General features: G+C 35.2%; 1 protein-coding gene across 5 annotated transcripts in view; it reads left to right on the top strand.

Annotated features, from left to right (window-relative positions):
* Window positions 1–17026, top strand: part of LOC116770820 (serine/threonine-protein kinase minibrain) — a 75590-nt gene that overhangs the window by 53809 nt on the left and 4755 nt on the right. For all 5 annotated transcript variants that reach the window (XR_004353564.2, XM_032662442.2, XM_032662441.2 and 2 more), the window contains exons 4-11: window positions 11114–11302; window positions 11651–11798; window positions 11964–12137; window positions 13211–13323; window positions 14394–14603; window positions 15365–15450; window positions 15982–16111; window positions 16579–16711. Coding sequence is in view for 4 of the 5 variants with exons in the window: in XM_032662442.2 (XP_032518333.1) it covers window positions 11114–11302; window positions 11651–11798; window positions 11964–12137; window positions 13211–13323; window positions 14394–14603; window positions 15365–15450; window positions 15982–16111; window positions 16579–16711 (1183 nt within the window). In the remaining variant the exon portion in view is untranslated. The remainder of the gene's footprint in view (window positions 1–11113; window positions 11303–11650; window positions 11799–11963; window positions 12138–13210; window positions 13324–14393; window positions 14604–15364; window positions 15451–15981; window positions 16112–16578; window positions 16712–17026) is intronic.

Here is a 17026-nt window from a genome sequence, read left to right as displayed (position 1 = left end):
GGTAATGTTATGTGTAAAGATGAATAGTTTGCAAAGGCGTATAAAGGTATGCGTCATTGTCTTCGCAACGGTCCCAAAATAAAAAATAAATATTTTGGTAGAGTACCAATAAAATAATAGCCGTTGATACGAGTGTTGTTTTTAGTTAGAGGACTAAAGAAAGATATTTCTAGCCTCCCGAATTCCTGAATGTTGACGTTTGAAAAGTTCCTGTCTGGGAGACATCTGGGTCCCGTGTCATTTGACCAAAACAAAGTGGTCGTGTCCATTCACGAAACAGTGTGTTATTAGTGTTAAATTTATAGGTGTCGTCGCGATAACGTGCCAGTCTCACGAACGCGTCCGCTTATTACGGTTCATAGTTGTAACAAACATCACTACGGAATATTGTAAAAGACGGTCTAATATTATATATGTATATATATATAAAAGAAGTGGCAGTGGTAGAGGACGGGTGAACGAAGGCATTGCCGAGTTGAGTTGTGATATGCGAGTCCAGTGACCCATCAGCGGTGCGTGAAGACGGGATGGATGGCGAGGGGGAGTCCACGGGCTCGCTCGGGCTCAGGACTTTGTTGTCTACGCTTCGCTGGCGTTCCCTTCGTGCCCTCACTATGGTCTGTTACGACATCAATGTTCAACTTTGTTCGGTTCAGCGGTGTACTATTTGTGTATCGTCAGTACATTTCCAACTTTAAAACCAACTTATTAGTTATAATAATAAAACTAATCATAGATCTGACCTACTTTCTGTTAGTTTCAGAACGTGCTATTCTATTATGTATGTCAGTGGACAGTTTGATCACATATGTGCGTCAACAGATTATTTATTATTAATTTGAGGCGCATAATATTTATATCTGTCTATTGAATTTAAGTAGCGTTGAAAATTCACGAAGTATTGTTATTTCTATAGCTTTTCAGATGGTAACTGAAACGTTCATTAAACTATAAACATTTATGTTAAAGTTTGACATTTCTTTGATTACTACAGCCAGGAGTACTAACCCATGTTCTCCTGGAGATGTAATATTTAATTATATTAAACTTTAAGATTTTATGCTTACTGTAACAGCCATCAATCACTATCTCTACAAATAATATAGAAAAATATACATATATAATTATTTTTGGTATTAAATTTTTAAATCGTCTTATCAAATGTATAGATAAATAATAAACATATATATATGTACTTGAATGCGTATTTCGACCGTAGTCATGATGCGTCTGAGTGCCAGTGCACGTGTCCGTAGGACAATCTAACCTCATCTCGAGAGCACGTAACATACATGATAACATTATCGAACGCAACATATGTTATGTTATTATCAATTTCATATCTTTCTCATACTATAATTATATAAGTTATACCGTCGATGTGTCCTCTCCTCCGGATCTCAAGTTGTCATATTTATTTGGTCTAGAATGGTTTTAATTTACGTAGAGTGTGCGGGCGACTCGTTATCACTAGACGTGGACAACTCCATACCGAATAGGGTTTATTCTTACAAACTTTAACAAAGGTTACGTTAAGAGTTAACAAGAGTTTCCTTAACAATGTTTTTGTAGTCTTTACAATGCTGTACTCAGACTCGAGGCAATATCTTGATTGTATCTATCGTTCTCTATGCCTAGCTTTTCAGACCAGAGGATTGTACATTACTTTATACTGCCGCCCTACGCTTCGTTAGATCTTGAAAAATGGTAAAAATCTTTTCTTAAAACTGAAGTATAATTCACATATCGGACTTGCTTCTGCTATATTCCTTGTCAGAAGTGAAGTACCTAAGGAACTTGTAACGAATAAAATAAACTAATAGAATAAATTTTAGCATAACTTTTAGATATTGTTTATAAGACTTATAAATGATAATATGAAATGTCAACTATCACACAATATTACAGATCTAAATAAATATAAAAGAGAAACAGCATCATTACGAAGTAAAGAACTCGTATTGACAATGAAACGTTTGAAAGGGGTCGAGAGTCTGACGCCATATTTCCCTACCAGCTGTATTAATGACGTATAGACGAGCTATTGCATTTCTGTCAGAGCTGTCACAAGATTCAGCTGTATTCGGGGCATCTCAAGCTATTATTACTGTTTTCGAGTACACGCTAAGGAAGAAACATTTTATGGGAGGGAAGCGTTTTCGATGTAATAACATTATTCGTATAAGAATGAGTGTTGATATCCAAAATGTATTTTCCAATATTTTAATTAATAATACATCTCTTCATACTGTCTTCAAGCATATGAAAAAGCAACATTAAAAAATTAAGTTTTAGGATACTCAAGTTCGTGTTCATTGTACATCGTACTGTATAAACAGCTTTATATACCATAGAAAATCTAGATTTGTTATTCTCAGCATGTTACTATGTGAGAATATATTGAAAATTGTAGTAGAGTTGCACGGTTTGATTGATTGGACATTGGGTTCGTTATCGTGTCGCAGAACAGTATATCGTGTCGGGTTCGTAGCATGGTGAAGGCGGAGGTGGCTTCGGCGGCGGCGGCATTCCGTATGTATCGCTAGAGCCGCCATCCGCAGAGATGACTATGTTCGCTCTCATTCATTAGAGGGGAGCGGGGAGGGTGGAAGACGTCGCGCGCCGCCCGACGGTATCGATTTTGTCCCATCCCCCTCCTCCCCCTCCCCCCTGCTCACAGCATCCGACCTCGAGTGCTCTCCTCTCGCGCCTACCGACACCTCCGAAAGAAAGTACGCCTTAACGACATGACGCCACAGCTCAAAATTACAAACCGCGATCGGAACACCACTTCGCCCAGACGAACCCCTATGAACCTTCAAGCCTGGAGTCACTCGGTCGAGATTGCAATACCCGCTCAGCGCTGCCGCCGTCCATGCCGGTGGAAAAAATAAGCATTTTTGTTACAATTAAAATGGTAAATCAAACCAATTTTAGTAATTGCGAGGTCAAACTTTGGAGTGGCAGCGCACGGTGAGGGCGGGCTTTTGAACACATAGGATTTTAATGGGCCGCTCTAGAGTTTAACGTACGACGTTCGGACGAAGTCGGAAGGCAGAGCTTCGATGATACATGCCGCATGTATTTTCTGATTTAATTATTAGTCTTTGGCTGCCGTTATACTCGAAGAAATTATCGACTTCTCTGTTTGTCTCCTCTCAACTTCCAATAGCGTAGCATTTATGTCGCTGGCAATTCGCTTACGCTTAAAATTTCAATGTAGTAATTAAAACTAATGCTATATAGTTTGATGTATGCGTTGAATAATGAAAAACAAGTGAACTATAAGTTGACATTCGGTAGATTAAAACACCCAAACAATATAGTCTCCTCACTTAAGTGTCGTTCGATGTCATTCACCTGACGTTCTGCTAGTAATGTCGTTTCATACATCTTTTATAAGTTCTGATCTCATAATTTGCGACTAGAAAACGTTGAATAATTTAGATAAATGTTTGCAATGACTCAATATCATGAACCACCGTTTATACTAATTAATATAATAACCGACAGTCAATTTTAACATTAAAACCAGCATAGAAGAAGCAAAGCATAACCCAAAAATCGATTCTGTATTTGAAATAATTATAAATCTCTCTGAACGACAAATATCTTCCAAAGTTAATGTTTTATTATTAAAAATAACATAATTTCATAAGGCTTTAATCCAAAAAGTGTAATGTGAGCTTATTTCTATATTTTTCCTTGAAAATTTAATTTAATTAAAGGGAGCAGAAATATCGTGGTCATAAATTAAAACAAATTTTTCGTATCCCTAAAACGTTTTTTTAAAGATTTTCTTTTCAAGTAATACTGTACGCAATTTACTTAAATAAATTACTTAATAAATATCTTAAGGTAAATTAAAATGATAAATGTATTACACCAGTAGTCGTTGCGATCTTCAAATTTATGTTTCAATACATGCACCATTAAGACGTTATTACATTCTTTGTATATGCATATATTAAAGTATTGCAGGTAGATATTTTTCCACCTGTACGCCAGGTGACCATGCTTCTGTATAAAAACAGAATCTTTTTAATCAGACTAATAGTGTAGTATTGGGTCTGCAAACGTCTGCCATCAACCGATCATCAATAAAGATGAAAAATATGTCTGAAAACTCGTAACTTTACACATTTGCTTTCATATTATCATCCGAATTCAATGTTTAATTTGGAATATTAAGTTGAATATGGTTTTTATGGATTGCAATGTATCAATAGATTAGGCTGAATATTAAGTATACTTATAAAAGTAAGTATAAATTATATCCACATTTGTCTATACAGTTTGTTTTAGTATCTCAATAGTTTTTATATTTCTATCTATTGTGAGAAACGTTACTATTGATTGAATCTATTGATGCGGTGAACTGATATTTATAGTTTAAAAATGGAATTCTAACTGACTAAGAAAAATGAAATTCTAACTCAGTAACTCATAAAATATTATGTAGCGAGTATGAAAATAATGATCCTGTATGTGGAAGAGGTTGTGTCACTCTGTACTTAGTTTGACGAGTGTCTAATTGAAGCAATAAAGTTTTATGTTTTAGCTGTGGAACCTTTGACACATGGAAAAATTCCCTAATGTAGACGTTGTTATTGTCGTTGAGTATCATAATTTAAATTTTAGTATAAAAATATTCAAAAATTTTGGATGGACACTTATCATATAACAATATTGTAAAAAATATTATAATTATTCCTCACTGCTACAAGAAGTTTTGAGGTTATATTTTTTGACACTGATTGAGTACAGACTGCACAATACGGCCTTACTGATATATGGATGGAAAATTTTAGTTAATCAAATACGTTATAAATAGCTACTTTAAGGAATATTAATAATAAAATTTTCTTTTTTGTAATACATACAATAAGTAACTTCTCTTTCGTGATGAAATACTATTAGCATTCAGCAACAACGATTTTCCTTTAGGAACAATTTGTTTAGTATTTACTTCGTGGAAATGTATAAACGTAAATATTTCATAAAATCTGTGAAGTACGCGAACGTGTACCTGAAGTTAATGTATAGTTAAAAAAAATATAAGTATGGATTTCATACTGACTATTTTGAAAATTAAATTATGTGAGATCGTAGTCTTTGCAAATGAGGGGCTTGATATCGATGATGTCTGTTATTGTTCAATTGATGGACTGAATTGAAGGATGACAAAATAAAATTTCTTGACTTCCTAATTTCTCTGTAAAGATTTTCGGTTTGTGGTCGTTTTTGGTCGCAGTCGTTACAATGTGTTAAAAGGCAGTGTCTGATACAAATTCTGATGGCAGAGTATACCAATGATTCACTGCACATGAAGTAATAAGATTACAATTAAAGTAGAATACAGAAATTATTTAAATAAATCTATCTAGGATTTAAAAAATCGACTTCATATTAGTAGTTATCAATTTGTAAATACTAGACGGCTGTTTATTATGTAAATGCCCTTCAAAAGCGTCTGCCCTGACCTGCCTCTGCGAGGGGAAAGCTTGGGGTAGGTTATGGCATTGCATCCGACCATTCGCCCACTGCAAGGGAGGTTTTGCATAAGTATACCCCGGTTTATACTTACAGCCATGAATGTGTCTGTCTACCTTAATCACTGGATTTATGAATGCTGCGGTATAATTATGACTCGCATGAGCATTAGCCATATACGTCTTAGTTATGAAATTGTAAAAATACATTTAATTGTATATTATATATTGTCCTTCGTTCCATTATAGAAAGAGAAAATTTGTAAGAATTACTCTGTGACAATGTTTCGTGTGTCATAAATGTATTCTTTTGATGGATATGTAATATGCGTCCAAAGTGATGCAACTAAAATGTAAACACAGGTTTAGTTTGTGATAAATTTTAAATGATGTATCCTCTGGAGCTGAGTTTGAAATAAACACGGGATCGATATGACTCCGACGGTCCAGTCGAGGAAGTACCGTTCAGTGTCTGTGCTGTTCTAAGTTCTCTCACATATCCAAAACGTATACTAGCGAACTAATCTAAGCCCTAAGCTATCAGTCAGATGATTAAAAAAGCGTGCGTGCCCACTTGAGGCTCAGTGTTAGCTTTTTGCATGGGTGTGCGGTGCGGTGGCAGTAATGAAACGGCGTGTGCGTCGCGGCCTACGTTTGGCTTGCATTGGGTCGGGTCAGTGAACCCGCCCGCCCACTATCGGGGTAAATATGCCGAATGCACACAGATGCGCGCGCTGCTTCCCCCCCCACACCTCCCCCAGACTCGCCGCCGTCGCCGCTGCACTCTGCACGCATCCAACCCCCCGACCCTCTTAAAACTCCTAATTGATTGCGCGAATTTTCTCGCAATAACTGTCTTTTTATGGTGTTAATGATGTAAACTTGCGCAGTTCCGGAGCTCTAATTGATGCTACGAGCTACGATCTCGTAGCTACGGATCGCATGTCTGCCGCGACGATAGTTTTGCTAACGCAAAACGACACTGGCTTGAAAGATTAATTAGCGTGTTGCTTGTATTAACTATTTGGGGATTCCTGCAACTAGACTGTGCTCCCTCACAGATTTGTTTTTAACAGATTATTATTAAATACTTGCAATGAATCAAAACTAGATTGTTCGGCTATGCAGCGATACATGTGAGAACATGCTGATAGGTTTTTCCATTCTTTGCATCAAATGAATGAAATACGAATATGCTAAATAATATGTTCAAAGAAATCACTGTATGCACTTCGTAAAAAATATATACTTAATAAACATTGAATAATGTTCAATAAAGCTGCACACAAACAAAGGCAAGCGAGCGGGGAACATTAATCGCAAGCTGTGCCAATCTGATGACGTAACCATTGCGTCATAGTGTGATGATGTCACGCAGAAGTCATGAGGACGTTACCATATTAAATGGTTGTGAGATGGAACGTTTCTCTTTCATTTGTTTATTTTATAGTGACACGTCGTACCTTAATAAACTATTTAAATGACTTACTAAATATATAAAACTGGTGATGTAAACGAAAAAGATTCTATCTAGTGTGTGAATCAAAATGACGATAATTTAATTAAATTTAACATTATAATTGGCAAGAAGTAAAATTATTACTAAAGTAAACGTCACATATTCTTTACTAGAATAGAATAAGATCTTGTGCGCCATAAGTATTTGAGTTTTAGAACGGAGTTTTATATATTTCTAAAAAACTTTTCACAACTTTACCTTGTCTGGATTTTGGAGAACACAGAATAGCTTTTACAGCAAGGGGCAATGTGTAAAGCCCTGACTAAAATCCAACGGCAATTTGTAACTAAGCCTTAACTAAAATATCAGTGAGACTTAAAAACTAAAACATATCTGTAAAAGTATAGATAATGACAATAATTCAAATTGGTGTGGTTTATAAAAATGTCCGTTATAGCAGCAGTCTTAAGATTTGTCGAACAATTAAAAATTCGGTAGAACTTAGGTAGATTTTTCTTGGCAATAGTAAAATTGCCAAGAAAGATAAAGAGAGAACTTGACACGAACGGGCAAAACTTAATGATTGTTATAAACATGACCGAGATGAAAGCTTTATTTATAAAAAATATATATTAAAGTGCATTGAGGAATACTACAATCTCGTTCTGTAGAATTCAAATAATAAAACTTCAAGATTAGATGAATTTAATGATTCGTCTCATTTATTTTGTCCTCATTTCTTTTAAAGAAAAGTTTTAATATAACTCATTAAGCTCATAAACTCATGTTACTTTCATATCATCGCATACAAGTGTTAAGCTATCCCATACCCTTGTACAGTGTAAATAAAAAACAAATTAATTATTATTTCACACTTTATTCAGTAGCTCTGAGATAAAGAAATTTGTGCATTTGTGATCGTTTCATTTTTATCGCAATCGAAAAAATAAATACAAGACCGCGCGACCTCAGCTGAGCGTGAGACATGTTTAAAAATATATGTGAATGTGCATATTTTCGTCATTCTTTCAATTGACATTGTAGCTAAGAAATGTTAATGTCCTTTGTACTGAACAAACAATATAAAAATAAATTTTTATATATCATTCTCAATCCACACAATTTATAACATAAGCATGACATATTTTGGAAAAAGTTCTAAGAACAATCTATAATTTCTCACAATTAGTAATATATACTAACTGTGAGAAATTATAGGTCGATTGTGTGCATTATAATATATATAATATATGTACATTATAATGCACACGCTCATCAATAATACCATCTTGACCAGCTACGCAACGTCTTTGAGTGCACCATCCACCGGCACTCTATAGCTATTTGGCATCGCATGTCGGTCGGATGTAAGGAATTGACCGAATTCATGTTACGTAACTGATAAATACCAATAATTTACAGCCAACGATATTGTAATACGTCTGTGATTGATTGATGAATGCACAAATCAAAATGCTCATTATGAAAACCTGTTTTATATACCTATTTGAAATTTCTGTTATGATTATGTGAGTTTGTTTACTGTCAATTTAATCTTTCGAGCTCATATTTATAAATTAGTATTCCTCCTCGTTATAACTTAAAGAGTGCGCGCGAGCTTTCAATGGCGAGTGTTTATAATAAATTCACAAAGTTTACGTAGTCGAACGGTTACGTCGCTATGTAGTTAGTAGATTCGAAATAAACTCCGTCCCGGACGACAACTGAGGCCGCTATGTATGTTGTTGGATACGTCGCCACATCCGGCATCGTTTATTATATATAGTTATCCCTCTATCGAATAAGAGGATCACTCGGTGCTATCAGGTGCGCTGCAAACAAAACGTTGAATAGAGGTCGGGTTAAACATGCACGACGGCTGTACGGGTATAATTAAAGTTTAGGAGACGCTCACGTCGCCCGTTAACCTCGTTATCGGGCGCTGGAAGTGGGTGAGACGCGGCGGGGGCAGGGAGGGGAGAGGGAAAGCCAGCCTCGGCCGGGGAGCGGCGGGGGTAGGGGGCGGAGGAGGACGGGGAAAATCAATGACAGCCGCCGCGCGCCCTCTCCCCGGCCCGACGCGCTCATCTCGCCACGTGCGGCGGTCACTGGCCTGCTCGCTACCGACTAACACTACCGCCACAAGTCGGTACCATTCCAAACCTGATGATTGATGAAGACCAAACGCAACCCTGACCGTCTACATGCTGTCTCTCCGTCTGTCCGTCAACACTCATAAGCCCACTCACTTACACACTGACCTTACCGAGATCAATACGAATCTTCTAATCTGTACTACCGTGCTTTGATAAATCACTCATCCCTAAAAAGACATCTTTACAGTAACTATACTCTGACAAATTAGCATAACATCAGTTTACACGCTATAGATAGGTAGCCGTGTCTCTCTTACCGTTGTCAGACCTCTCGGTCGCCAGTAAAATATGCACTGTATTGGGTATGTAGGTCGCAGTCAGAAATTTGGGTTATCGTTTGGCCGCGTCGATATGCGACACTTCCGCCACGCAGCGAATGGTATGCAGAATCCAAAATTATTAGAGCCTTCTCTGTGTAACTTACGTAACAGTGGTGACTATCAGATATTGTTGGTTATATATATAGTTTGCAGGCCGCATATTATAAATAACAGAATGCAGAACGCTGGAAAGTCCTTTTAATGGATCCAACTTAACAAAAAGCTATAATAATAAAATGTATGAATACAATTAGTTATTATAATTTCGACTAGACAAGACGGTGCCACAAAAAAACCGGTAGCAATGAACTGCCTAGTCCCGATTTCATGCGTTAACCGTTGCATGAATGTTTTATATTGCGTATTGAACATCGTCGATCAATGTCAACCGCATATTTAGGTCAACGTCCGCCCAAATTCCCGCGCTCTTCGCCTCTTCATTTCCCATAACATGAATACTTTTTATTTTTGATTATAAAATCCAGCTATAATTGCCGGAATTTTGTTATCGATCTACTTTTATGATGGAAAATATGTTTGTAACAAGTTCCTTTTCATTAAAGTTTTCATTTTAGACGAGAACACTAATGTCACTATTAAAAATAATGTAAATTGTTGACAAAGCAAAAATGTCAAGACGCCACGACTCTGTCATTTAAAAGGAAGTAAAATAAATAAAAACTGGGAAACAATAAATCAGCGTTCATACCAAACACGGTATATACATATATTGCTTTACTACGTTCACACTTAAATAATAAACTAGCGTTTAAGTTTTTGTTGACATCGAGTTTTTATTTATGATGTCACTATATATATCAGTACAGACATTCTTTTAGCCTCACAAAATTGTTTACTCTCTAAATGCTATGAAGGAAACATATTCTCTTTACATGGTATAAATTTTATTCTTGTTATGAATCTTCGTTGTAAACCTCATAACTTACACGAGGTCCCTTTGTGCCACATAAAGTGTTACAGTGACTCTTTCACCGTGCGAGCTGTAAAGCTATGAAATGCACTGCCTTGAGAAAAAACTTCGTCTTGTCATTTTTGAACATAATTTTATTATTCTGATGCATATAATATACATCAATCCCTTAATAGTCTCGTCTACTTTTAGTTTATTTCTTTATAAAAGTTATTTACGTTTATACACCAATTCACCAATTTCTGTTCTCTCAATAGAGTTTTTTTTATCATCAGATGGTTTTCTGTTGAATTCCGTTTTAAAGAATAATCCAGCCTTTATACATTTAAAATTATGTAAAAATTATTGTATTTTACCTTTTGATGTATGCCGTAATTGTTATAAAAACAAAGTCTATTAGTTATATGAAGAGGAAGTCAAACATCTTGCTAACATTATTTTTATAATCCGTCGTCTTCATATATTATGCACAATTTTACAATATACTTCCTAGTTTGTCCGGGGATTAGCGTAATATCGGAGAAGCATGTGCCTGTGGAATATCTTTGAAAATATAATATTAATTTTCTTGTTGTAAATATGTTTAGCTGCCTCTGGCAAGTTTTAAAGTTGCACATAAGTTTTCTTTCATCGTGAAGTTACTTTACCAGCGGGATTATTAAAATAGTTTACGAAATATAAGGACGTATTGCTCAAACATTGCTCTGGAAAACTTAACATACATTTACATTACGATTTTTCTTTTATGATAACAGGTATATTACGCCAAAAAGAAGCGGAGAGCGCAACAGTACTTGGGTGATGACGGCTCACACAAAAAGGAAAGGAAGCTGTACAACGACGGGTACGATGACGATAACCACGACTATATCATCAAACAGGGAGAGAAGTTCCTAGACAGATATGAGATCTCATCTCCGATAGGCAAGGGATCCTTTGGTCAGGTGAGATAAGTTACCCACGTGGATTTATTATAAATACATACATACGCACGTACATAGATCGCATTATATACATGGTAAATTTTATAAATGTCTATATTTACTGTAAGTAACACGATTTACTTGTCTCTGTGTTAAGGTATTATAAACATAAATACAACCATTATTCATCGCATTACTTCTAACTAATGACATCAACAATATTGATGGCATCTTAATTTATATAAAAATTCATTTAATACGAACTACCTTTCAGTCAACGAATTTATTTCTATGAAGATTTGAATTTGTCATTTGTTCATAGTAGTTATGAATGGTGTCTGAACAGCATTATTATAAAATTTATTGCAGGTTGTGAAAGCGTACGACCACGAGGAGCAGTGTCAAGTAGCGATAAAAATTATTAAGAATAAGAAACCTTTCCTAAACCAGGCACAAATAGAAGTCAAGTTACTAGAAATGATGAATAGGGCGGATGCCGAAAATAAGTATTATATAGGTGAGAATACTCGTAGCATACTTGTATTATATCCATATATTATTTAATGATATGACTAACGGTTACAATACAGTTAAGAAATACCGATGTTGAATATTATAAATAAATTGAATATAAATGAGATCTATTAGACACTTACATATAACGATTTTATTAATTCCACAGTAAAACTGAAGCGTCACTTTATGTGGCGGAATCACTTGTGCCTAGTGTTCGAGCTGTTGTCGTACAATCTGTACGATCTGTTGCGTAATACGAACTTCAGAGGTGTGTCGTTAAACCTGACGAGGAAGTTCGCACAGCAGCTGTGTACAGCCCTGCTGTTCCTTAGTCAACCTGGTAAGTAGGAGGCGAAGCCACCGAGAAACCCATTACACTACAAATAGACAATTGTTCATTGATTGGAAACTTTAATACCTTAGATCGGAGATTGCCATACTGTCTTATTTAAGTTAAATTTCATCAAGAGAGATTTCATAGTTTATGAGAAAACCGCTGACATATAAATAATCAACTTACTTTGTATCATAATCTGAACACACCCTGACTACAAGAACGTGTAATATATTGTGACGTATATTTATTTCAATAACAATAACATAAACGTTAGTAGCCATAGAGTGTCGTTGTAGTCACGAAAAGAACGGTTAGTGGTCTCAACAGACATCTTGTATGCTCTACTGTATCTGCTATTGTGTTAAAGATCAGGGAAGTCGTTTGCCCATATGGGTCCACAGGGACTAATACTGTCAAAAATAGTTTTAAACTTTTGATGCTGGAAATAAAGAGAATATTTTTACAATCCTTTTAAACGACAAAAAAAAAAATATCATTTTCATATATTTTTTTATGTTGATAATTAATATGTTTAGGTCCTTTCTGTTTAAAAAATTTTCTTACACGTTTGTATGGACTGAGTTGCGTGTATTCAAAACTATCTCACGACGTATATCCAATTTATTAGATCTGTTTCATGGGTTTTGATATTTATATTATGAATCATTGGGAACTAAATCCTAACACAACATTTTAAGTTATTTTTAGTCAGTCGTAGGATATTAATTAATCTTTATTTAAACTTGACCAAAACGACAGATGCATTTCTCTGTCGGCTCCTGTCCGTATCGGTCAGTAATTATGACGTGTTAATGAACACAGGTCACATTAAAGCCGCAGCGGCCATCACAAACGAATGTATTTGACTAATATTTACAAAACTTAACCCCCACACTAGTTCAATACGCGGCGCCGCACTGATACTATCGACAAATGATTTGTATACCCCCCCCCCCCCTCTGAATAGTTTATATGTAATGACATGCTCATATTATAATATAAATATTAATCCTATGAACTATGTATAGAGATTCTTGTATGTATTACTTTAATTAATCCATTTCCATCTATTACAGAACTTAATATAATTCACTGTGATCTTAAGCCTGAGAATATATTATTATGCAATCCGAAGAGATCGGCCATCAAAATTGTGGACTTTGGTAGTTCGTGTCAACTAGGTCAACGGGTAAGCTCGACATATTACATTTACTTGTACAAACTCCTTTGATATAATGTGTAGTGTATTCTTTATTGTATATAAATGTTTGATTGATATAAAACAAAACTTACAGTCCATTCATCAATTCACTAGGACTTATGACATGACGTATTTTATTTTATAATTTGCTTTTTTATCGAGTATAGTTTTTATTTATTTTAAAAATCAATATATATATATATATATATATATATATATATATATATATATATATATAATGCCATATTTCAAGTGATAAATTAGATACAAAGATTTTTTTTTTGTCTCCGAAATCATTCAAGGGCATTAAAGTTTGGAGATCGCAGTTATCATTCCATTCGTGTAATTAAAATAACCGTATTTCGATATATTTTTTTTTTGGTTGAACGGAAAAATTAAGTTATAATACTTATAAAGATTAATAGATGATTAAATATATATACTAGTATTTCTTTATTGATTAATGTTAACGTAATGCGATAGTAGTACGGATAGTGACGTTCCCGTAACGAAACATCACTAATTATTGTTATAAATGAGCCCGTGGTCTTACGATTCAGTGACGGTCGAAGGTTATCTTCAATTGCGCGTGAATATATTAATGTACCATTAATGTTATTGAAACGTATACAGGAAAACACAAAACACACGCCATAGCATCCGATAACTCCATATATTATATATGAACTAATTAATTTAAATGTGGTCTGTACTTTGATGGTTACGGTTTTCCCCGTTTCCGAATCCCTAGCGACAATTAGACGTTGTTGTTGTAATATATAATAAATAGATAATTATTTGGCTTTAATTTAAGACCTTTCGAGTACTAATCAATAGTATATCTAGAGTTTTGTTGAAACTTTCGCGAATATTTCATATGAGAACGGAATTTTAATTTTCTGTTTTACTGCTAGAAATCTGCACGAGTTAACACTTTTATTAATAAAGTTGATATATATTCCGTATTCTATATTCGAGATCTATTCTACATGTGTATATATAATTTTTGTATATATATATATATGAAAATGATTCAAAATTTCTAAACTCTATTCCAGATATACCAGTACATTCAGTCACGTTTCTACCGTTCGCCGGAGGTACTACTCGGCATACCATACGACCTGGCAATAGACATGTGGTCACTGGGTTGTATACTGGTCGAGATGCACACGGGCGAGCCACTGTTCAGTGGTGCCAACGAACTCGACCAGATGAACAAGATCGTCGAAGTGCTCGGGATGCCGCCGGACCAGCTCCTGGATCAGGTGAGTGGAACATAACCAGGGCTCAAATTAGGGTGGATGACAGATTAAAGGAATGATTTGTCTGAGCTTTCGGCTTTTGGGTTACTCCAGATGTTTTAAATATAGAGTTTGTTGCGGCTTAATACATTTTTTTCTAATTCTGCTGATGAATCTTTTTAAATGTAAATTGTATCATTTGCTTAGTTTTTCATTTAAGATCCTGTAGTTCAAACTGATGCCATTAGAGATAACTTGAAATATTTTCGTCCCTCTTAATTAACTAATAACTATAATTTTGAGCAACGTTTCCTTAACTTATTCCCTAATATATCATAGTTAGTAATTGCATTTATATGAAGTTAATACACGGAACCGTGTGTGTGTGGAGTGCACGCGACACTTTGTCGTTTTAATTGAAGACAGACGCTAACATAATAATTGCAATAGCGTCTATAAGTTATAACAGTATCGAAAATTGTTGGATCCGGATGAAGACGGCGACACTCTTAACTTGTTATAATTGTCTAACTTTGAACAATATGTAGCGGCGTTTAATTGTGTAACTACCCCCCGACCCACTTCTATTGTTAATTGGAAATGAGACAACTTTTCAAACACTCAGGAACTGTTGTAATGATGAAATCGCTGAAAACTGGCACCTCCACCTCACAGAGTCGACTTTATGCAATCACAACCAAGAAACGTTTTATGAGACGAATTCTTATTGTATTAACTCGTCCCCGAGTTGTTTGTCGTCACGTCAAGCTGTGTTATTCTTCCAGGCGCACAAGACAAGAAAGTTCTTCGACAAATTACCGCCTTCGGAGGGGGGCGGCTACGTCCTTAAGAAGGTTGCTGGGAAGGACGGGTGAGTTATCTTAATTTTATATTCACACATGTATGTCTGCACGCGTCGGTAATGTAAAAATGTTTGTATATTTTATGAGGTTACATAATACATGTCCAACAATAAGCCTGAATGAAACACGTTTTTAAAATATTTGTTAGTGATAAAAAAAAAAACATATTGATATGAATCACTTATGAGATGTTTTCGTATATTATGAATTTGGTACAAGAATTACAAGCTTGTACAAGATTTATTTTTGTTTCTTAAAAAAATACAGTATTTTTTTTATGTATAGAAAATCAAAGCAACAGTACTAGTGTGCAGTCTCGGGGATATGTTTCATTCTCATGATTTCTTTCACAAACGATTGTAATTTAAAATTCAGTGACATCGCTTTAATTTTCTTATTGTAAATAACATTATGCTTCCTATATGATCATAACTTAACAAATAAATATTATAACACTGGAAGTGTTGTATTTCTATAGTCATGTATTCATTTATGTTAAATTTCATATATTAATATTTAATATGTGTATATTTTATCAGCGGTTACCGTAAGTATCGCCCGGCCGGCACGCGGCGTCTTCACGACATACTCGGCGTGGAGGGGGGAGGACCCGCGGCCAGGAGGAGGGGAGAGCCGGGACACTCTGTATCAGACTACCTCAAGTTTAAGGTGAGATATGAGAAGATATATACAGAGATGGGAGATATATAGTGATAGAGATGGAGTGGTCCCAGAACTGTGCTTTGATTGTGTTAGTGAATAACAAGGCTCGCTTAACAGGCGAGTCTAAGTTACAGTAGAAATCTACTTAGTTGTAATAGTAACAAGTTCATTTGTATGGGAAGTATACTGTCTTGGCGGAGAATAATTGAGAAGACAAGAAATATTACTGTGTATTGTCTAGAATAACTTAATACTCGTATAACTAACAAGGTGATGATAGTATACTGCTATATAGGAAATAACATGTTAATATAACACAGGTTGAGATCTGTCAAGGATACATACTAATCTAGAGGAAGTTTTTAGTTAATTGCTATAAATAGGTGCTGGGAGTGTAATAAAACAAACTATAATATTTTGGGTTCGACAAAAACAATGCCGTAGGTCTTACTAAACTAATATAAAATTTCCAGGACCTAATCCTCCGCATGTTGGAGTACGATCCCAAACAACGTGTGACGCCGTACTACGCGCTGCAGCACAACTTCTTCAAGCGAACAGCTGACGAGGCGACAAACACGCAGCAGGCGCAGCATCACCAGCACGGTAAATGATGCGAAGAGAGAGAGATAGAGGGAGGACAGATAGAGATAGCAGATTATACATAAACAACATATAGGATAGCCTTACACTATTGTTCCAGTAAAGTAAATATGTGTGACTCAATGATAGACTTTTTTAAACTTTCATTGATAATAGTGTGCAGTGATTCATTAAATATACTGCAAGGGACCATGAAATGAAATGTATTTAAGTATAGATTAAAATGTAGCGATGGGGATTATTGTATCTGGATAATGTTTATACAACATCTGAGATAAGGATATACTTACAGATGACTACTTATTTATTGCAATGTCA

The sequence above is a fragment of the Danaus plexippus genome, chromosome 7, assembly GCF_018135715.1.
Source record: "Danaus plexippus chromosome 7, MEX_DaPlex, whole genome shotgun sequence".
Taxonomy (NCBI): Eukaryota; Metazoa; Arthropoda; class Insecta; order Lepidoptera; family Nymphalidae; genus Danaus; species Danaus plexippus.
The sequence above is the reverse complement of the archived record's forward strand: the minus strand, read 5'-3'. Positions and strand labels throughout refer to the sequence as shown.